Raw genomic sequence first — 22,743 nt, 5'->3', positions numbered from 1 at the left:
TATATAGATAGAGCATTTATTAAACACTTATTAGGTACTGTGCAAAATCTTGTAGGATGGTGAAACTACAACTAACCAAGCTAAACAATTAGAATAGCAAATGAATAGTCAAAGCTTCTTGTGAGAGTCTCTATGGGACTCTCTTTGGTCAACCAGTCTAATGAGATGATGTCTTGCAGACAGACTTGGGCACTCTGACATATTTCAGTTTGGGAGGTTTACAGAAAAGGTTTTTCAAAAAAGATTCAGAGATGGTTCTGCTGTTTTGGCAGAGAGGAAGGCACAATATGACATGACGTGATCAGGATCTGGGCCTCTGTTTAAGTATTAGACAGTTTCTGGTTCTTGAGTGTGATAAGTCTCTGGGTAAGTTTTTTAGTTTAGAAAGGCTGACAGTGAAGGGGATATGTCAACAAGGCAATGGACTGAACCCCAGGTATTGTGTTGGAAATGGATTCTTCAAAGATCAGAGAAAGTGAAGTTTTCAATTTATTTTTTCTTTTATTATAAAAGTAAAATAAAAAATAGCATTTATAAATCCAACATTTCTCCTTTAAAGTATTTGATCTAAAAATTATTTACAATAGTAAAATGCAGAAACAGTGGAAAATACCATTTTCAGCACTGATTAGATCAATGTTTAAATATTCACTGAAATATACATATTCCTTTCGTTCAAATCATAATAATCAAAAACAATGAGCTTTTAAAAAATTGTACACTGAGTGACCCCCACTTCAAAATACTTTTTTCTTAATTTCTTTATAATTTGAGTGAGTAACTGTACTATGAATAGCTAGAGAGAGTATCCTTGTGAGCACTCCCCCAAGTCTTTTAAGAGCAGTGGATATGCAGTATAGAAACAGCAGGAACACAAACAGAAAGCAACTGGAGCTCATTGGCAGCCAAAAAGGTTTGGTAAGACCCATTCCCATAAAGAAGGTACCACCCTGCCCCTGGGTTCTGGTTACTAGATATATCTTGTAAATGAACCAAACTAAAATTAGTTTAAGAAATAAGAAGAAAGTTGAACATCCTGGTTTTCATCCAGAATAGTCGAAACCAGTTTGCTTCCTCTAAGCACCTTGAACTTCCTTTCCTTTGAATGACGAAATGGGATTTCAGGATATTCTGTTTCTGTCGCATGCTGTGAATTCTCAACAATGTCGTTAAACTTTGCCTTCGATCGATGTTTCCTGTCCATAGTCATGAGGCATTTTATTGAGTGTTATCAATGGGCTAGGGCTGGTCAGAGACTCAGTAAAGCTGAGTTTACGGAAGGAGGTTTCCACCCCACTGTCACAGACACTTTCATTGTCTTGGGGTTTATAAAATTCACCTGAAGAAGGAAGGCAGAACATAGTGGTTTAATGCTGGACAGCTCCTATGACCTATAGGTACATGGGGTTATTAGACATCACTAGGCCTACACAAGTGACACTAAACTCCTCTCTTTTTTCCACCACTGCCATCTTCCAACTTACTTTCTCCCCATCACACCAACCTAATGAAACCAAGAAAACATTGAGTAAGCACCTACTCTGGGACAAAGCACTGTGATAGCAAATAAATGGGAAGAAGTCCCTTCTTTGAAGAACTTTAAAGTGCAGAAACAACTGCCTAGCAAACATACTTTGCTTTCCTCAAAATATAATTGTGATGGGTGCAGCTAGGTGGCACAGTGGATAGGGCACTGGCCCTGGAGTCAGGAGGACCAGAGTTCAAATCCAGCCTCAGATATTTACTAGCTGTGTGACCCAATAGCCTCAAAAAAAAACCCCAAAAAAACCAAAACCCAAACAAACTCAAAACATAATTGCATGAAAATGAAACAATAAGGTGAGAGTAGAGGGGACTTCCTGTGTTGGATTTCTCCTGGGCACAGGTACAGAACTGCTTCTGAGAGTCAAAGAAGACTTTAATTTAATATTCATTTTATGTGAAGCTGATGCAATTAATACAACAAAATCTTTTTTCCCAGTCTTTTTTATGATGGATGGTCAGTGCCTAAGAAAATACTTAATCACGTGGTATGATGTAGCTAGATGGCTCAATGGACAAAATGGAAAAGGAACCACAGTCTACATCTTTTAGTAAGTGTTCTACATACCAAGAATTCAACCTATTTTCTGTCTTTAAACTATTTTGATAAAATATTTGTTTTTCTCAAGTTGTTTCAATCATATTCAACTCTCCATGACCCCATTGGGATTTTGTGGGCAAAAATACTGGTATAGTTTGCTATTTTCTTCTCCAGCTCATTTGACAGATGAGAAACTGAGGCAAACAGGGTGAAGTGACTTGCCTAAGGTCACACAGCTAGTAAGTGCCGGAAGCCAAATTTAAACTCAGGGAAATCAGTTTTCCTGACTGTCAGCCTGGCATTACATCTACTGTGTCACCTAGCTGCCCATTTGATAAAATATAGGATGATTTTTTTTTTTACTTTAATGAGACCATTCTGGAAAAATTAATCCAAATTTCTCCTTGGTGGGAGACCTCTATAGGAGTATGAACAAGTTCCATGAGTTTGTAAATATTCTGAAGAAACTTAGGGCTTGAGTGGTCAAATATATTCAAACTCTAATCAAATAGTGTCAGATTTATGACAATTTCAGTGGCATGTCATGAGGAAATGACCCTAAATAAATAGTTATTCTGCACCTCACCCATTATCTAGCATTTCTTTAATGTTTTTGGAACAGATCAGCACCATACTGGTAGTCCAGGATAACTGGGTTCTCACCTTGCAAAAGGAGCACAGATATATGACATTAAAGGGAAAACTAAGTAGATGATGGATGCCCTGATAGTTTTGTCTGTTAATCCATAAGACTAATTGTTGCAGTTATTAATGAACCATCTTAAACTTAAGGTACTTCAGAGGCACAGCGAACATGACTCATTTCATTCTCAAAGAACAACCTCCTTGGGGATTCTAGCATTAAAATCCTGATCCCTGCCCTTTTTATCTGGAGGTTCCCGTCAATAGGTGAGCAGAACCCAGGTTTAGACACCTGGTACTGAAATGCAATCTTGCATCTAGGGAGAGCTTCTTGACCTGGGGTCCACAGACCACCATGGATAGGTTTCAAGGTGGGAGGGAAATAATGGCTGGGAAAAAAATTACATCTTTATCTCAATAAAATTGGTTTGATTTGTAATTCACCTAATTTATTTTATGCAATTAAAAACATTATTTTGAGAAGGAGGGTCCCAAGGCATCCAGGACACAATTGGTCCCCCTGAGCTACTCTTGCCATTGGAATTCCAGTGGTTCAAACAGCTGCTTCTTCATTCATCTGCAAACCTTGGGGGCATTCAGGCTGGCTGCTCCTGAAATTCCTGCTTCCAGGAGTTATAGATTTTTTTGTTTGTCGGCCCAATTGGCAATGGCAATGGGGTGGTGTCACCATTATACATCCTATACAAAGCATACCAGGGCACCCAGCCAGGAGTCAGAGAACTGGAACTCTGGTCTTGGCCCTATCGTTATTTAACTAAGTGATCTCAGACTTCCTCTATGAAATGAAATGGATTAGTGAAGCACCCAATTCTCTGAGCTTCATAGTTGTGTGCCTCTGGAGTGGTAATAGGGCACTTAGTTAGGTGGTTCAGTGGATAGAGCACTGGCCCTGGAGTCAGAAGGACCTGAGTTCAAATCCATCTCGAGTAATTACTAGCCCTGCATAAGTCACTTAACTCTGTTTCCTCTTCTGTCAAATGAGCTGGAGAATGAAATGGCAAACTATTCCAATATCTTTGCCAAGAAAACCAAATGGGGTAGTGAAGAGTTAGCCTGGAATAATTCACTAAACAACAACAAAGGGTGGTTATACCTGCCCTCTGACACCAAGGTTAAGAATGACTTATTTAGGAAGTCCAGAGTTAGGGAGCAGAAGAAGGTGCCTGCCTCCCATTCACAATGAAAGACGTAGAATGTGTATCATCCCTGCCACCCTCCCAAGACAGAGCATTTCAAGTTTTCAAGTTTGTAATCATTCTCATACCTAGTTGCTGTCTTATGGAGGAGGGTGATGGGGGCAGTGAATATATTTGCTTCCTAGTCTGCTCTTTGATTTCAGATGGATTTACTGAGGCATTGAAGGCCTTCTGGATGACGTCAACTGCTTCGGTATAACCCATTTGTCTCAGGGCATCCACCAGTTCCCTTATCGTTCCCCCAGAAACCTGTGAGAGAGAAGGGTAAAAATAACATTTCATTGTGAGAAACACTGCAGTTTTCTTTAACAAAAAGAATAAAATGTGGGTCTTCTCCATTCAGCTGCAAGTTTCAATGCCCTGTTCTCTCCTCTGTGGCCTCCCTCCCTCTCTCTTGTCACTACTGCCCTACACACCGGAGGGACAAAATCACTACTGGCCAGATGCAAATCATCAGAGAAAAGTGACAAAGAAAACGTATCACCTTTTTGGCCTTCCCTTTGTACCAGAGAAGAAGACTGATTTTTTAAATTTTTATTTTATGGGGTGTTCACAGCACCTTACTGGAAAATTTCAGTTAATTATTTGGTCATAGATTACGTTATACAATACTACACATTTCTTTAATGCAAACTTTTTCTGTGTCATCTACTGACCGTCACATGTTGTCAGTGGCTTCCACAACACTTCCCTCAAATTCCCATTTAACTTCTTTTACTGACCCATGACATGCAGAAACCACAATGGGGAAAATTGTGATGTGGAAGAAATAACTAGCCAGAAAAACAGTGGATAGGACATTGGACCTGGACTCAGAAAGACCTAAGTTTGTTTGAATCCTGTATCAGACTCTCATTAGTTGTGTAACTCTATGTGCAAATCATTACACTTATCTCAGACAGTCTCCTCATCTATAAAATAGTGATAATGTTAGCATCTATCCTCACAAGGTTGTTGTGAGGATCAAATATATAGTACTTTGCTAAATGCTAACTAGGAGAGCTATTATTATCGTGTTCATCCTCTAAATATTATTTTCCTAGAGGCCCTGGAAAACCCCAATCCCAATATGCTAGAGAACAGCCTTCTGAAGAAAGTATCTTTATTATCTATTCCCAGTTAGGATCCTGGGCACCAGAAGTGCCTTTCTTCCTCTGAGTTATTGGGAGGAGGGCAGGTGGAGGAAACTCTGTCTCCTGACTAACAGCCAAGGTCAAACGCAAAGAAGCAAATGCTTAAAACAGGGCATCACCTCATAGTTGTCCATTAGAGTTTTGGAAGGAGCAGGACTCAGCCGGAAGGCATTGTTAAGTATCCCCAGGCCTAATTTCTGTGCCAGGGTGGACCAGTTTTTGTCTGGATCAGGCATTTCTAATAACTTATAAAGCTGCAATTTTGTATCTTCATTCAGCTGTTTCATATCTCCTGAAGGGAATGAAGCCACAAGAGAGACAGAATTAATAACCAATGGTTCATTACAGCATTGTTCTCTCACCATCTCATAGTGGAAGTGATGAGACTACTTTATTTAAGGATCAGTCAGGACCCTGCTGAGCAAAATTCATTTGTATTTCAGTAGTTTGAAAGTGGGCATTCTCCTTCCTCATGCCTCCAGGATCTTTAAACCCAAAATGAGAACTTGAGCTTGGAACAGTGTGAAACATTTTTTTCCTAAAAATATGCAATAATTTGCATTTTAAAATATCATTAAGAGATTTATATTCTATTCCAACTTACCTTGTGCCAGTAAATCACAGGATGTTGACTCTGATTGATATGGCTTTCCATTTAATATGTCATAGACCTATTGGGAAGAGAGGAAAATGTTACATATTAATGGGAGTATCTGGGAGAAATCTCTTCCCAACACCTCATGCTCAGAGTCCCATGCTTTCCTCACCTCTATTAAAAGAAAAGGATTTGTCTATTCAGTCTTTGTGATGGGATGAGGGCTAGTATGTGTGTCTCCCAGTTGCAGGTGCGGGGATAGCAAAGTGGACCAGAAGCTACTATCATGAAAGCAGTCTCTTTGCTTGCCTAGGGTCTGGGGATGCTGATAGCCCAGAGGTTCTTGCTCTCAGAAAGCCAACCAGTGTGAAGATGGGGGCTGCCTGGGCTGGAAGCCAGACCAGAGCAGGCTGATTAGTCATATGTGTATGGATGGAGGGGGGAGTCTCACTACCTCCTCTGTGGGAGGCACCTGAGAACCTATTCCACACTGTGAAGCAAGCATGTGTCTCCCTTCAGGGCTCTCTCCCCCAATCCTCAGGGGTCCTCTGAGATTTCTCATGCTTTCTGACCTTCCCTACTAAACCTTGCTATCACAGGCATGACTTGAATTCAGGGTCTTCCTGACTCCAAGGTCTGCTATCCATCCACCAAAGTCTGCTAAACTGCCTCTCAAACTCTTTAGTACTGAGGCTTAAATACTGAAAAAGCTTAAAATTAATGTTATCATCTTAGGGAAAATGGGAAAAACTTAAGCCAAAGTAAAAAAAAAAAAAAGCACAGTGGTGGAATTTCAAGCAGCTGTCAGAAGTGGGGGGTGATGTTTGGCGGATTGACTGAGGGATTATTTTTGGTGCCCCGTGAAATCACATGACATAAGCGACTTTCTGTTTGTAAGGCCAGATAAGGAAATATATAGAAATTCTGCCTTAATGGTGTGCCCTTCATTTTAATGTTGCTATGTGGGTCACATAAATAACATCACCAACTTAATAAAATGATAGGATACAGGAAGGAGGGCTGGGCATCTCCAAATGGGACAATGCTCCAGTGTGGTCCTGGCCGTGAGGCTGGTCTTGCAATACCCTGTTTGTTTATAGAAATGGAACACTGAACACACAGCCCAAAGCCATGAGAAGCCACACTTCAAGGAAAAAATATCTAGTATCTCTGCCAGGGATCATTCATGACATCAAGATGAAATATTGAAGGTGAAATGAGCATTCTTTTACTGTGTGTGTGTGTGTGTGTGTGTGTGTGTGTGTGTGTTTGTTCATGTGTGCAGGACTCCCCCATTATACTATAAGCTCCACATAATAAACAGAACTGGATTCAGAAACCTGGCTAGACTCACAAAGCTTTTGCTATTTCAAAAGTCTTCATGTTGGCCCCCTCCCTCCTCCTGGCCCCTCTCCCTGGTCAGGGAACCTAACACATCTCCCTGGTGGCCTCTCTCCTCCAGAACTATGAGCAAAGTGTCTAACTCCTGTAATTCTACTCATCCTTGCTGCAATCCTAAAAGGACCACACATTGTTGTTTAATACTTAGCTGAACAAACCACAAGCTTCATGCCAGAGTGTAAAGTCAAGATGCCAGTGGTGGGGTGGTTCAGACTTGGTTGAGTCTTTCTTTGTATTGTATTTTTCCTCCTTCCCAAACCCTCTCCACCCTCTCAATACTTATCACAGTACTACCTTTAATATCCAGAATCTAAACGGTCTGAGTTAAGGCAACAGAGATTTTTCATGATTATAAAGTATGTTTAGAAGTAGGATTTCTCAAAAAAAAAAAAAAAAAAGAAACAGAGAGAGAGAGAGAGAGAGAGAGAGAGAGAGAGAGAGAGAGAGAGAGAGAGAGAGAGCATGGTGTTCAAGGAATAAGAAACCAGGAGACCGCTACGGTTTCCTGACACATTTTCTATTCTTTGCCCTATCAGCAGTTTCTCTCTCTACCTCAGCCAGTGATCAACAAACTGGAAACACCCCTCACCTCGGAGTTGGCTGCCATATCCAGAGGTGTAGTTCCAGGAATTATTCCCTCATCTTCTTCATCCTGTTCCCAAACATCATCCAAGTCAAACAGAGGTTCAAAGTTCTCCAAAAGAGGGTCTGCACCTGAGATGTAACATACGTCAAGATAGAATTAAGCAGGGGGCAGCTAGCTGGTGCAGTGTGTTGACAGAGTGCTGGATTTGGAGTCAGAAAGACTCCAGCTTCAGACACTTATTAGCTGTGTGACCCTAGGCAAGTCACTTAATTGCCAGCTACCTCATTTTCCTCATCTGTAAAATGAGATAATAACAATGCCCACCTCCCAAGGGTTGTTGTGAGAAGTAATGAGATCTTGTCAAGTCCTTTACAAACACCAAAGTGCTACATAGATGCTAACTAGTATCCTTGTTACTTTATTTTCTAGATACTTTTGGTGGTCATCTCTGTATCAAAATACAGTGGAAGACAGAGGCAGTTATGTGCAAGATTTCCAATAAATAAAACCAGCCGCTACCTAAAATAGTGAGACTGTTGCCTTGACTCTCCACATTGCTTTGAATTTGAATTGAATATGAAATTGGATAGATCTGCAGCCGGGGCTTGTGACCTACAGATAACAACCATCCACTTGGTTATGTTATTTATCAATGACTAAATACCATATATTTACTAAGCCTCCATCTTCAAGGCATTGAATCTTTGTACCGTTTAAAAAACTTGGAGCTATAACTAGCGTTGGAGCATGAGGTTCCTTCTTGGACTGCTGAGTTTTGAAGGCCAGTAAGAGGGTGACAGACTAACATCCTAGAATCAGATGAGAAAACTACCTCTGAGAGCTGTTGTTAATTCCTCTCCCTTCAGATATGACTGATCCAAATTAGGAATTGGAGATAGAAGGACTTCTGAAAGCTACCCAATGACTACTTAGTCTGGAGAAAGCCAAAGGAACAACCCAAGGACCAGCTGAGACTCTGGAATGCCCTGCCACGCATAGCGATTTCTACAGATGCTCAATATGGGACAAGAGCCACGTTTTGCCCATGCTATTTATTTTTAAGATGTTATTTCCCAATATCCACGTAGGTAACTAGGTGCCACTTTTTATCTAGGTCTCCTCAGGATCATCATGACCTTAGGAGGGAATAAGTGCTATACTCAGAGTCTCTGGATCTCCAGTACTCACACAGTGAAGGCACTTACTAAGTGTTTGTTGAATTGGTTTACACTTGTAAACCTGGAGGAATTTAGGCATAAAAATTTAGTGGATAGAACTGGAAAATCTCAGCTTGATTGACTTTACAAATTTGTAACTTAACAACTCCGTAGTCCACTGTTTTCATCTGTATGTGGATTAAGGAAATGTATGCTTACTTAAATGGAGTGAGATAAAGATTCGTGAGAAATATTTATTTTAAGGATTTAAAACTTCTTTGTAAAGGTGCCCCTTAAAGACAAGGTGAGAAGTCTCTTGAGACCTCTGATTGATGAATGTGCGTATATATACATATACATACATGTATACATATGTATGTGTGCATATATGTGTATATATATGTATATGTAAAATCAACAAGCCAACAGTTGATTAGCATGTATTAGCCCCTGCTAAATCCAGTAGAGCTTCCTATGTGCCAGGCACTGTGCCAGCTGCTAGAGACACCAGATAAAAGCAAAAACCAGTCCCTGCTCTCTGATCACAGTCCCTTGCTAGAGACAGGGCCCATCTTCACAAGGGGAAGGGAGAGAGATAGGACACTGCTATTACTGCTTTGGGAAGCATTTCCTGATTGAAAGGAGAATCAAAAATCCTCAACTTATTCATTACAAATTTTGACACCTTTCTTCCAAGGAGCTAATAGTAGAGGCCTGCCCTTTTTTTTGGGTGGTCAGAATATTCCTCTGAGACAAGTCCTGCCAGGCTTAAGGCACAAACATCAGCTAAGATCGAACCTTATCCAAGGCCATTTTCCTATTTCTAAGGCCAAACAATATCACAGTCTACGTAGAGGAATGAAATCATGAGTATGGGCACTTACTTTTTCTTTCCTTGCAAAGCAGTAGCATTAGCCATACTGCACAGGAGAGGTTTTTTCCTAATCTGGATCTCTGCTACTTCCCAGACTTGTCTCTCATGTATATACAAGCAGGTCCCATTTTATGAAAACCTGGTGTACTCAAATCCTCCTTTTCCAAAACAACTGATCAAGATAGGAGTGATGATCCACATTAGGAAAGGATATGATCTACAGTTTCTCTAAATAACAAACACCCTTAACATGCTTACAGTGGGATTTATTTTATGGGATTTCCAAGTATACCTAACTGCAGCATCTTGAGATCTGTATCCTATACAGATACATGGCTGTTTTCCTCTTTCAGCTCTAATTGATGCCTGCATTCAAAGCCTGATCTATGACACCCTTCTCCCCCCCCCCCCCCCCCCCCCCCGATCCTACCTGCTGCTTTGAGGAGAGCTGCTAGCTTCGTGGACCCTCGGCCAGCAGCAATATGAAGGGGTGTGGTTCCGTCATAGGTGGTGCTGTCCACATAGGCATCACCCTAAAATGGCATTCACCAAAAGAGAGAAAAGAGTGAGAAGAGGATGGCTTCTTTTGGGTATATATTTCCTCATGTCATTGTGGTCTCTTTCCAGCCATGCATCAATAGATACACCATTGTGAAAGAGTCAAAGTCAGTGGACAAAGTCACTGTCAGTGTGGAGGATACGGGATTGAATGTGGAGGAAAAGTTATTATTGACATTATTTTTGAAAAGAAGTTTTCCAGGGGAAGCTAAGTGTCACCAGCCCTGGAGTCAGGAGGAATTCAACTCCTGCCTCAGACACTTACTAGCTGTGTGACCCTGGGCAAGTCACTTAACCCTGAATGCCTCCAAAAATATATGTATGTATTTTTTATCAATGCCTTTTGCTTTGCTTTTGCCAGTTCCTGAAAATTCTACATGCTCTACCTCTTGCCAGGTTGAACCCTCCTTGTAACAAATCAAAATAATTTAAACAGAATTATCTGCTATGATGAGAAGGTCTGATGGAATATACAAGATTGTGATCTACTAGTACTATACCAAACCCTTCCCTTCCACAAGGTGGGAGACTGATTTCATATCTGTTCTCTGGAGCTCTGTTCATTTTTCAGTCTGGGCTTTTAATTAAAAGGGCGGTGAGCACACTCACCTCCAACAACAGGCAGCCAGCCAAGGAGACATTCTCTTGTTCAACAGCCAAATGCAGGGCAGTGCGCCCGGATGTCTGTTCCTGAGCATTGATGTCTGCACCAGCAGCAATCATTAGCCGAAGGCAGGGCATACTATTGATTAGCATGGCCAGATGAATTGCATTCAAGCCTGTGGCACAAAGTACAAAATGCAGAAGTCACCAGGGGATGATGGTAGCCTGGCACCAAAAAAGAGACTGTTGGAAAATCCCCAAAGATCAGTTGCAGAGTTTAGAAAACCCCTTTCTGCTTCCACTCCTTAATGGTCCAAGGTCCAAGCTCTTCTACAGGCTAACATCTCGTGACACTGTTTCCTTTTTTTGCTGTTCTCTGATGTGCAAAACATGGCCATTCTTTGAAACGATAATCCTCCATTTACCTTGTTTAGTTGTATCTTAGCAATCTCTTTGGCCACCTAACGTACCAAATTCCCTCTAAAAGCATTATTTCAATAGCAATAAACAACAGAAAGTTATGAGATGGTGAAAAGTAGGGTTAGTTGAGAATTCTTTATAAATAATGGCAGACATTTACTATGTAACCATCTACTTCAGCTAGAGAAGCAACTGTAGCTGTGGAGGAAACATTAACAAAATCAACCATTCATTTTCATGGAAAGTCAACGTGATTTTTTTCTTACCTTCACCATTGGGAAGATCGATAAGTGGCGATATCTTCTGGTGCTTTAATAATATGCTCAGAATTCTGTCATCTCCTTCCTTTGCAGCCAAGTGTAAAACTGAGTTTCCCAGACGGTCCAGAAGGCTCACATCAGCACCAGCCCTCAGCAGGTCCTCCACAACATCTTCCTGCTTGGTGATGACTGCTAAGTGCAAGGGGGTCTGGAAACAGTAGGGAAAGGAGGATAAGGTTCACATCAGATAAAAGGAGAAAAGAGGAAAAACTCTACTATTTCTACATTATCAGAGCCAGAAGAGGTCAAGATAGATCCTTATTCTTATAGCCACTTGGCAGTTACTATCCGACCTATGGCAAATCTCTCCCTCCCTTTCATACTATAGGGATGCAGAAGCTCCCATCTACCAATGCAGACAGGCACATCTTCAATTAATAGCATTACAAAAGGTATCCTAAAGGTCTTTAGTGCAGTTAACTTAAATTGCACTAAAACTTCTGGGACATCTTGTAAATTATGCAGGTTGGCACCTCTTTACCAGGAATCCTAAAAGCCTTAGTGCAGTTAACTTAAAACTGCATTGACTTTTAGGCATATTAATTATTTATTATAGGCATATTAAGTATTTATGGGAGAACATGGAACATATCCTTTAATTAGGGCTGTGTTCATACTTTTATTGTTACAATGATTTTTTTTTTAATTTCCATTAAAATAGGTCAGGATCATAGATTTAGAGAAGAAATGGATCTAGTTCAACCCCTTCATTTTAAAAACAAGGAAACCAAGACCTCAAGAGGTTAAAAGCTTTGACTAAAAATCAAAAGTAACAGAGCTAGGATTTGAACCTAGGTTCTCTGACATTAAATCGGTGCTCATTCTACTCAGTTGTGACTGACTCTTCATGATCCCATTTGGGGTTTTCTTGACAGAGATACTGGAGTGATTTGCCATTTCCTTCTCCAACTCATTTAACAAATGCTGAAACTGAGGCAAACAGGGTTTAAGTGACTTGCCCAGGGTTATATAGCTAGCAGCTGTCTGAGGCTAGTTTTGAACTCAGGGTGATGAGTCTTCCTGACTCCAGGTTCTATACACTGTGCTAACTAGCTGCCCAATCACTCCACTCTTCTACCCTATTATTTGAATTTCTTTCTAGCATGAATTTGTTCTCAGCCAATATTTTTACTTGTCAACAACTCTACTTAAAACTTTTTGAGTCTTATTAGACTTTCTATTGGCTATCCTTCATAAGGTCACTACAGCTAGAAGTCTCTAGTTAATAAATGTGTTATTATTCACTGAAAACCCTAATGCAAAAAAAATAATAATAATTTTCTCTATCAAAATGGGCATTGGCTTGTGGTCTGTCTTAAGCCAAATCCATACTGCCATTCTGGAGTGGCTAACGAACTTCCTTGGACTCCTGCAGGGACTCAGAAATAACTGGATATTGGAACATGGACACCTTGCAGGGAATCAAAGGACTTCACTGTCTAAGTGGATGAAATGTTGATAGGAGGTTCTGAAAACTTTATGTGACATAGGGGATAAAAAAGACACCTTAAAAGAAAGACGATAAAACAGAAAGTGAAACAACTTTCTTCTAAAGAACTGAGATTCCTAACAATGGAACAGCAATACTTTAGTTTTATAAAATCAGACTTTCACAAAACAGCATGGTAGCAACCTACCCTGTCTGACAACACCTGTTTGCATCCTTTCCCCTTCAGTGGGGCAGTTACTGGCTATGACCCTGCCATAAGGCTGGCCAACAGTATCCTGGGTACATCACAGACTATGCTAAATGTGTTTAATGAGGGGAGGAAAGTTGACTCCTTCCAGGGCCAGGTGTTTGAGATTACTTGGCATGATAGAGTCTCAGCATGTCCCTATAGTTTAATTACACTAGTTATCAGGGCTACCATAAACTAATAAGGAAGCGCCCTTCCTTTATAGTACCTATTTTTTTAAGCCAACCTGTGAGTTCTTCTCATAGAGTCATAATCATTCAATAAACTCAATTTAATATACATTTATTAAGCAAGTGACTACTACCTGCAGGCACTGTGTCAAGTGCTGAAAAGTGGACACTGAAATCACATGGTAAGGTTTGCTAAGTGCTTTACATTCACAACAGCCCTCTGGGCTAAGTGCTATACTGCTAAGTGGCTCAGTGGCTAGAACTTAGGGCCTCAAATCAGAAAGACCTGAGTTCAAATCCAGCTTCAGATACTTCCTAGCTATGTGTCATTGAACATCTGGCAGCCTCAGTTTACTCAACTATAAAATGGGATAATAATAGTACCTGCCTTCTAGAGTTGTGAGGCTCAAATGAGATCCTATCTGTCAAGACTTTAGCACCATGCATGAGCAGAATAGGCACTTAATAAATGCTTCTTTTCTTTCTTCCCTATAAGATTTCTTTCCCACTGGATTTCTTTGAATTTTGAACTGAGATAAAGAAAGGTCAGCAACAGTTTTGCCGAAAATGGGGACAGCGAGGAAGGGGAGAAAGAGACAATACATTTTTTAGATGGACAAAGAGAAGGAAGTTCAAAAGGAAGTATAGATAAGCAGGCCAGTTTTGAAAGTATTTTGTAAAAACAAATGATATGAAATAGAGATTTATGGTTTCACATAGAATTACTTCTCTTTGTTCTATGTGTATGGAAATGTCTGGGTTTTTGTAGTCCAAGTTCAGAATAAGAATTTTTTTTTAAATAGAAAAGGATTTGGGGAACTCAAAGCTCTTTGTGCTGTTATGACTTATGCTTATGACACTTTATTATATTTATGCTTAGGACAATATCAATTGTCTAAAGTAGGTCAGGATTATTTTATGCAGAAGGAGGCAGAGAAGCGAGATGGTTTAGCCAAGATCACCTTGTCAAACGAGTGATGTGAGCCAGGAATAGCGTCCCTCCCACAACTCCCTTGGAAAGTATCATTTTACAAGCTTTACAGACTTGCTGGCATTGTGGCCCCAACAGAAACTCTAATTACGGCCCCATCTACCCCTTCTTTCAGTTTGGAGCTGCTCCAAAATAACTTAGTAAAATGTTGTTGGCTGCTATGTGGCCCCAAGGATAAAAGCACAGGACTTCAGAGTCAGGAAGCCCTGAGTTCCAATCCTACTAGAGATACTTGTAAGCTATGTGACCCTGAGCAAGTCACCTAGCTATTCTGTTTCTTAGTTTCCTCATCTGTAAAAGGGGATAATAATAGCACCCACATAATAGAACTGTTCTAAGGATCAAATGAGTATAATATCGAGAGTTCTTTGCAAATACCAAAGCACCATAGAAATGCTAGCTATTATTATTACTGTTACAACTATCTCTTGCTTCAACGAAGTGGCTCATATTTGATTACTTTTTACCTAATTTACTGAAACTTTTGTTCTTTTGTAGTGTATGTTTCATATGTATCTATTTATAATTTATTTACATGTATGTAATGTACAAATCTACTTAAGGATTAAAAAAACCAGTTTCCCCCCAATTATCTGGGATTCATCAGTAGGCGGTAACATAACTGTGCAGAAGCCCAGGCTTGGATTACTTGTATTACATATGTTATTAAGTCTTTTTGGCCCTTAGAGTTATGAGACTGGATTTGAATCGCAAATGTGTAACCTTGGGCAATCTCCCTAAGTCTCAGTTTCCTCATCTGTAAAATGGAGGAGTTGGATCAGTGACTGCAGAGGTTCCTTCTAGTTCTAGAGTTACAATGAGTTTAATACACAAGACGGGTTCGGGGAGTGCCTGGCCAAGATGAAAACACTAGGCAAATATGCAATCGTCATCACTGACATCATTATTTTATAGACCATTTGGGGTGTTTGCTATTCCATCTTCAGGTGCTTGATCTTTGGCTGATTCACCATTCACAAACACTGATTAGATCTCTCTTGGAAAGGGAAGAAATATAATGCTGACATTGTTCGTCAAGTGTATTTTTTTTTATTAAAAATAAGGCTGGTTGAAAGAATGCTGGAATTGGGGTCAAAAGTGATAAAAGAGATATTGCCTGTATATTGATCAGAGTATTTCAGGGATCTGTGATTGTGTCCACAGGGGCATTTACTTCCTGACTTCCCAATGGATGGGATTTTTTTACTTTCTATAGCCTAATAAGTCATCTTTCTGGAGCCAACGTGGCTCTGAGAAACTCCAAACTTAGGCCTAAGTTTGGAGGACAAGTGTCTAACTTGTCTCTGAGACCCTGTCCCTTGAACTTATCAGGACTGGAACAAGCTGGTATGACTTCTGAGAACCCAGGGTTCCTTCTAACCTACAATCTACAGACTGAATCCCAAGCATTTGTATCATATCTGTTCCCCCAAATAACTGGGGATTTGTTGACTCAAAAAAATATCCCTTCATTAAGTATATCTGCAGTTTTCTTGATCTACAGGTTTTATTTAGAATTAAATTATATATTTCTAAATTAACAATTTTTTTTTATTCCTCCAGTCCCTCTCTCCCAACAATGAACTAGAAAAAAAAAGTCCTCATAATATACATTCATAGTTGAACAAAACAAATTCCCTCCTTGGCCAGTACTTAGCAAAATGCTTGACGCATAGTAGGTGCTTAATAAATGCTTGCTGACTGACTGGCCATGTTAAAAATATGACTTACAAAATTTTAAATCTCAGTATTATATATCTTAATTACAGAAAGAAAAAAATAAGGAAAGGATATTTGATGGTGATAGAAAATAATGCTTTAGTTAATCCCTAATTTAGGGAAATGTAGTTTGAAAAAATTAACACAAAAAAGACATAACTGCAACCTGGTTCCCTCCCGCCCAGCCCCATGTTATCTAAAGAATTAAGCACGTATATGCTCATCGAGGTTGGTTACTAGATAACCCTTAAATGAGGTAAAGTTGTATTTGCTTAATCAGTCTTAATATTGAAATTGAGGCAGCTAGGTAGCTCAGTAGAAGAGTGCTGGGTCTGGAGTCAGGAAAACCTGAGTTCAAATTTGGCCTCAGACACTTACTAGCTGTGGGATCCTGGGCACTACTAGCCAAATGGCACAAATGTTTCCACAAGAAAATCTAAAACAAAGGTCATGCCAAAGCCCTGGCTATACAGGAGCCTCTTGCAAATTATGAGTCATGGCCCAATGGAGAATCCCCTACTTCAGTCTCCTTTCAGTGTCGTAAGAGATCAGTTCCTTTATTACTTTTAACATAATAGAGAAAAAACATGATGAGAAATCAGGAGTATGGAATCCTTTGCCTTTCAAGAATCAATGACCCATCACAGGAGAAAAATTAATCACTAGAGAGTTATGCACAAGTAACTTCATAGATTTTTGTTGTTTTAAAATGGAGATTTTTTTTTTTTTTAATTAAGAACTGGGGACTTCATTAAGTTGATACCACAAAAACCACAACAGAAATCTTAACGTCATAGTCTAGCTCAGACTGAATGCCTTACCTAAATTATGGAAATAAGGGGAAGGATAAAGCTTAGACAACTGGAAAATGTAAAAGGGAAGTGAGGAAAGGACAAGAAAGAGGAGAGAGGGAAAGACAACAAAATAAAATATGGGGAGTGCCATTGGGGAGAAGGCAGCATCAGGTTAGAAAAAGATAAAAGGAGAAGGAAAAGAGTGGTAAAGACATCCTTGTGTGTAGAGGTCATGAGTCGAAGGGTGCCCACCGTTCAATGAAGACCTTCTCCTAGGCACAGAAGGGTGGTGGTGTTTTATTCTATATGGACAGAGGGAACAACCATACCAGCAGAATAACAGACTGTTCAAAGTAGGCGCCATTTGCAATGTGGTCCAAGTGAATTCACTAATTCCCCATCTGGTGCCTCTGGATATTTTTAAAGAAAATTACTGAAAGCCAGGAATTCTCCATTTGAACAGTTGGGCCCAGCAGTACTGACAGAGGTGAACAGATGCAGAATTAAGCCTCACTCACTCATACTATGGAGGCTGTGTGCTCTATACAGTTTGGCTTTTTTAAAAAACATTTCTTGTATTAATATAATTTTATCACCTCAGACACAGAGTCTTTAAGTGAAGATTTCAAAAGAACTAAATTCAAAATAACTAACAAAATAACATTTATGTAAAATACTGTTGTATTTTGACCAAATTGTTTAAGTTTCTCCCCCCTTAGTCTCTTTCTCCTTTTCTACTTTTTGAAACACACCTTTTCTCCTGCAATCATCTGATTTTGTCAGTTATTTATAATTTGAAGCACTCTTTGAGAGCCCTAAATATTTTTATCTTTTGTGTATATTTATTCTGGATTTTCAACAAAAAAATATTTTCCCTGTAACCATCTTTAGGCTTCTTATGTATTGTTGACTTAAATTTTCTTCTCCTTTCTTTCCTAAACACATTGAGGAAGCAGTAAGAAAAGCACAAAAAAACAGATGATAAGTGACTGCCTTACCTACAGTTTTTGAGACTAGAGTAGTTTGAGTATTAGAGCATCTTATTAAAGTTGTGACAGTGTATGAAAGAAAAGGTAGCCATCATCTTTTAGTATATTTCCCTTTGCCAGTATTCCAAAATAAAAAACAGAAACATTCAAACTTGGATTTTTGGGCCTATTCTTTCACTGTTGTTCAGTCATGTCTGACTCTTCATGACCCCATTTGGGGTTTTGTGGGCAAAGATATTGGAGTGGGTTGCTATTCCTTCTCCAGCTCATTTTGTATTTGAGAAAACTGAGGCAAACAGGGGGAAGTGACGTGCCCAGGGTCACACAGCAAATAAGTGTCTAAGGCCAGATTTAAACTCAGTAAGTCTTCCTGGCTTCAGGCCTGGCATCCTGGCCCACCTAGTTGCCCATATCCTTTCATACCAAGATGTTAAAAGCAAATTGTGTCACAGTAATGGCTCACCCAGAAAGTTAAAAAAAAAAAGGTTATTTTTCATGGAACTAACAGTCTGATACAGAGGATTTTTAAGATATTAGCACTGAACACTTTTCAAAGCCTTGCCATATTTTTGTAACCACATGTAGGGATAGGTGCAAAAAACATGAATTTAATCATTTGTTGGATGAAATTTATTCAAGGGCCTAATATGGTCCCTGTTCCAGGGCTGGGAATTTCCTATATTGTCTTGTTTTTTTCGGAAATTTCTTTAGCCAACTTTTTTTTTTTAAATCAGTTTTTTACAAGAACTGACATCTCTGCTTACCTGGTAGAGGTCATTTCTCATGTTAATGATGTCATCGGAAACCAAACCAGATATCACTTCTAGAAGATTCCGTACCAATTCAGCATGAAGGTGAATGATTGCTAAATGTAAGACGCTAGAATGTAAAGACAGTGACAATAACCAATTAGTCAGGGGAAAGTCAGTTAATGAAGTAATAGGTTCATATTTAATGGCCCATAAGCACCAATCAGAGGTTTCCTAAGAGAAATATGACGTTTGTCCCTGGTGGTCTTTTCTGAGGCACTGTGCTGTAAGATGGCTATCAAGACTTGAAACGTGGGGAAGGAATCATGCATACAAACCATTGAAAATGTCACACTTTCCTAAATTTCCTAAAGAATTTCCATGTGTATTTCAGAGAAGAAATAATTTTCCCTCCATACGGGGATTTCCCTAAGATCAGGAGTTTTGATTTCTTTTTTTTCTTGTCATTCATGTCATGACTCATGGCCACAGGATTCAGATTGTTAATTTGCTAAAGATGAAAAAAAAGCTTAAGGAAAATGAGCCGTATTAGCAGGAAAAGGCATCTGTTGTCTCTGTTATCACTCTCTTTGACTGAATCCCAGATCTCTAACCCAGTGATGGTGACGATGATGGTGATGAGGGAACAAGTGGAAGATCGCTATTATTACTCGTTTCCTCTACCACTGTCATACACACACTGCGTGGGGCCAATTTATTAGGACAGAAGATGCTGCTCTAAATATTCATTCAAATCCCTTCACACTGGTGCTATAGGTAAGGACAGGTCCTCACCATCTGTTTTCTTAGGATTCTCTCTACACACTTACACACACCTTATTTCCTAGTTTCCCCTGCTACTATAGCACATACAGTTCTTTACTTCTCCAGAAAGCATTTCTTTTAAAAATCTGTCTTTATTCAATAGTATAATGAAAAATAAATGTGTATACCAAATGGCAACAGCAAAGAAAAAATTATCTAATTGTAAAATTCCTTCCAATCTTTATGACTGTAAGAATATTTTTCTTAATCTCATAGAAATCAATCTGTAGACAAGATCTCAATTTCTGATGTTTTCATTTAGCATTATTTCATGCAGATCTTTTCATAGTTTGGCAGTTACCACTTTTACTTAATATAAGTTTCAGTTATGATCACATTAGTACTATATTTCCCCTGAAAAGTTCACTAAAAAGAAAACTATCTTCCTTCATAGTTTTCTCTTTTAAGTATACATTATTTTGCACTAAAGAATAATTTCTGGTATACAGTTAATGTCACATGAGACATAAAATTTCATGAATTCTCTTGGATTGTACCATAATAAGGTCATTGGTTACACCACATCCTTGGCTGCACTGCAAGGAATGAGAACATCGGTCTTTGATTGCCTGAATACTCAGGGTTATTATTTGCTTTAAGGATCTACTTCAGTTTTTACACTAACATTAAGGGAAAAAAACATCTCAGTGATGAAACTGATTTTAGTCAAAGCACTTGGCTTGTGATAGTTCTTTATAGAACTTTCTGGATAGACAAGGAACTCTCTGGATCATTTCCAATGAGGTCACAGGGATTGGTCAGGTATGATGGGGACAATGTTTTAAACAGTAGTAAGAGAGAAGTGAAAAACTTGGTGCATCGTAATCACTGACAGATGCTATCAATGTGACATGAACCAAATATCCTCACCAGGTACGAACCAAGGGGAACATTCAAATATGAGGAAAAACAAACAGACTGACTACAATTAATTACGGTATTACAGAAGAAAGCAGTGACTGCAACAAATATAGTTACTTACTAAGTCAACAAGTATTTATTAAGCATCTACTATGTGCCAAGCTGAGCTCTGGGAATGCAAAGGAAGACCAAGGGCCAAAGACAGTCTTTGCTCACAATCTAATGGGAAGATGATATTCAAATAACCATGTACAAACAAGACACTTATAGGATAAACTGAGGATAATCACAGAGAGAAGGCACTAGTATTAAAAAACTTTTTTTATAGAAGGTGGCATTTTAGCTGGGACTTGAAAGAAGCCAGGGAATCCTGAAGGCAGAGATGAGGAGAGAGAGAATTCCAGGCATGAGGCACAGCCAGTGAAAATGGTGTCAAAAGAGAGAGTGTTTTGTGTGAGGAACAGAGAATTACAGAGTGCATGGAGAAAAGTAATGAAGATTGGAATGGTGCTAGTTTGTGGGATTATGTGGGGCTCTAAATTAAAAGAGAATTTTGTATTTATTTGGTCTTAGAGGCAACAGGGAGCCATTGAAGTTTACTGAAGGAGGGGCAAAGGTGATATGGTCAGACCAGTGACTTTAGGAAGATTAGCTTGATAACTTCCCTGTGGCCTTTTGAAAAATGTTTCAGTGCAAACTCTAAGGAGAGCAGTTTGTGGCTAGACTAAAAAAAAAACTTTTATAGGTAAGGAGGAACAAAAAAACACCAATGACAGCAAAGTAGAGTTGAAGATATTGCAAACAGTAGCTAGTGGGTGACCTGAGGATGGAAAATTCTAGGAAAGGAAACTGCCTTTGCCCCCAGGGGCTGAGCTCAGCAGAACAGATGCTGGAGGCTACAGCCTGTGAAGGCTCATCTCCAAAGACCCTTTAAAAATATATATATATATGAGGAGCCCAGATACTCATGAGACTTTGGGATGCAATGGGTGATCTCCTCACGTCTCCTTCCTTGGACTTGATTGGAAGCAATGTCTGGGTTGGTGACATAAACACAACACAAGAGACAAGACTTCTCACCAAAGACTGGACCTGTATATAGCCCATCTCAGTTCTCCTTCCCAGCAGGCTACACTATCTCAGACACTTCTATGGAGGGATTATGAAGGTAGTAAGTTCAGCTAGAGAAGAGGGAGGTGGCTGATTGGACAAAGTCCCATGGGCTTGTTTCTATCCAAACAGCCAGGTAGTACAATGGCTAGAGCACTGAATGTGGAGTTTAAATTCTGCCTCAGATACTTACTAGCTGTGTGACCCTGGGCAAGTCCTTTAACCTTTCAGTCTCAGTTTCCTCATCTATAAACTGGGGGGAGAGGGGTAATAACAGTACCTACCTCCCAGGGTTGTTGTGAGGATAAAATGGCATAATATTTGTAAGGTGCTTTATTAAAGCTTTATATAATATTGGTTATCATTACTGCTATCTGGATGTCTGAGAACGCCCTCACCTTGGCAGTCATTTGACAGATTGGTGCAAACCTTGCCATCTCCAGGAGCACTCCCTTCCCTTTCTCCCCTCCCCCAACTTCTTGCTCTCTATCGAGTCCAACTTACTTGTCCCCATTGTCGTCCTGCACCGCAGTAAGATGGCGCTGGACAGCTAGCAACATCTTCACATCACCAGTCACGGCATAGTCAAAAAGAGCACTGGCATGCCTTTTAGCAAGCTGCATAGCCTTCTCTAGGAACAGGTCACCTGCAAGGTAATCATCCGTCTTCTTCAAAGAGCTGATAGCAACAGTCATAATTCAGTATCTTGTGCATATTTTCAAAGGCAATTATACCCCCTGACAAAAGGTCAACATGCAGAAATCTTTAACCAATTAGTCCACTTTCGCTCTGAGATGTGCATTGTTTGACTTGAAAAGATTTGGGGACTTAACATTAGAGGAAACATGGGGGTCAATTACAGTCCTTCCAAAAAAATAAAACAGTCTGAGAATTCAATCTAGTGTTTATTAAAGGGGGGAAAAATCCATGAGGGGAGAACCAGAGCAATGTGCCTACTTAAGAAAAAGTGAGCAACCAAGCATTTTTATCTTAATTCTTCCACCTCCGATGAGGTCTCTCAGCCTAAAAACCCAAGCCATATCAGGCTCTAATTGAGATGCATAATCCATCCCTTAGTGAAGTCAACATTTCATTTGATTCTGCCAGCAGCCATAGCAGATTCACTGTAAGTTAATAACTAAAGTTATGGCTCTTTGGGAAAAAAATAATAGAGGTCCCAGTCTCTGTAGGGTTCCACCTTCTTGGATACTTTAGGAAAGAAGGGTAGCCTAGCAAAAACATGTAATTG

At 39.6% G+C, this 22,743-nt stretch overlaps 1 protein-coding gene across 2 annotated transcripts in view; it reads right to left on the bottom strand.

Annotated features, from left to right (window-relative positions):
- Nucleotides 1-476: 476 nt before the first annotated feature.
- NFKB1 (nuclear factor kappa B subunit 1) overlaps nucleotides 477-22,743 on the bottom strand; it is a 152,844-nt gene continuing 130,577 nt past the window's right edge. For both annotated transcript variants that reach the window (XM_072625256.1, XM_072625257.1), the window contains exons 15-24: nucleotides 21,999-22,140; nucleotides 18,714-18,828; nucleotides 11,536-11,737; nucleotides 10,856-11,025; nucleotides 10,119-10,221; nucleotides 7,661-7,785; nucleotides 5,680-5,746; nucleotides 5,195-5,367; nucleotides 4,011-4,191; nucleotides 477-1,339 (exon numbers count right to left, since the gene is read on the bottom strand). In XM_072625256.1, coding sequence (XP_072481357.1) covers nucleotides 1,170-1,339; nucleotides 4,011-4,191; nucleotides 5,195-5,367; nucleotides 5,680-5,746; nucleotides 7,661-7,785; nucleotides 10,119-10,221; nucleotides 10,856-11,025; nucleotides 11,536-11,737; nucleotides 18,714-18,828; nucleotides 21,999-22,140 — 1,448 coding nt within the window. In that variant the 3' untranslated portion in view covers nucleotides 477-1,169. The remainder of the gene's footprint in view (nucleotides 1,340-4,010; nucleotides 4,192-5,194; nucleotides 5,368-5,679; nucleotides 5,747-7,660; nucleotides 7,786-10,118; nucleotides 10,222-10,855; nucleotides 11,026-11,535; nucleotides 11,738-18,713; nucleotides 18,829-21,998; nucleotides 22,141-22,743) is intronic.

Source organism: Notamacropus eugenii, chromosome 7 (assembly GCF_028372415.1).
Source record: "Notamacropus eugenii isolate mMacEug1 chromosome 7, mMacEug1.pri_v2, whole genome shotgun sequence".
NCBI lineage: Eukaryota > Metazoa > Chordata > Mammalia > Diprotodontia > Macropodidae > Notamacropus > Notamacropus eugenii.
Note: the sequence above shows the minus strand (reverse complement) of the source record. Positions and strands in the feature narration are given on the sequence as shown.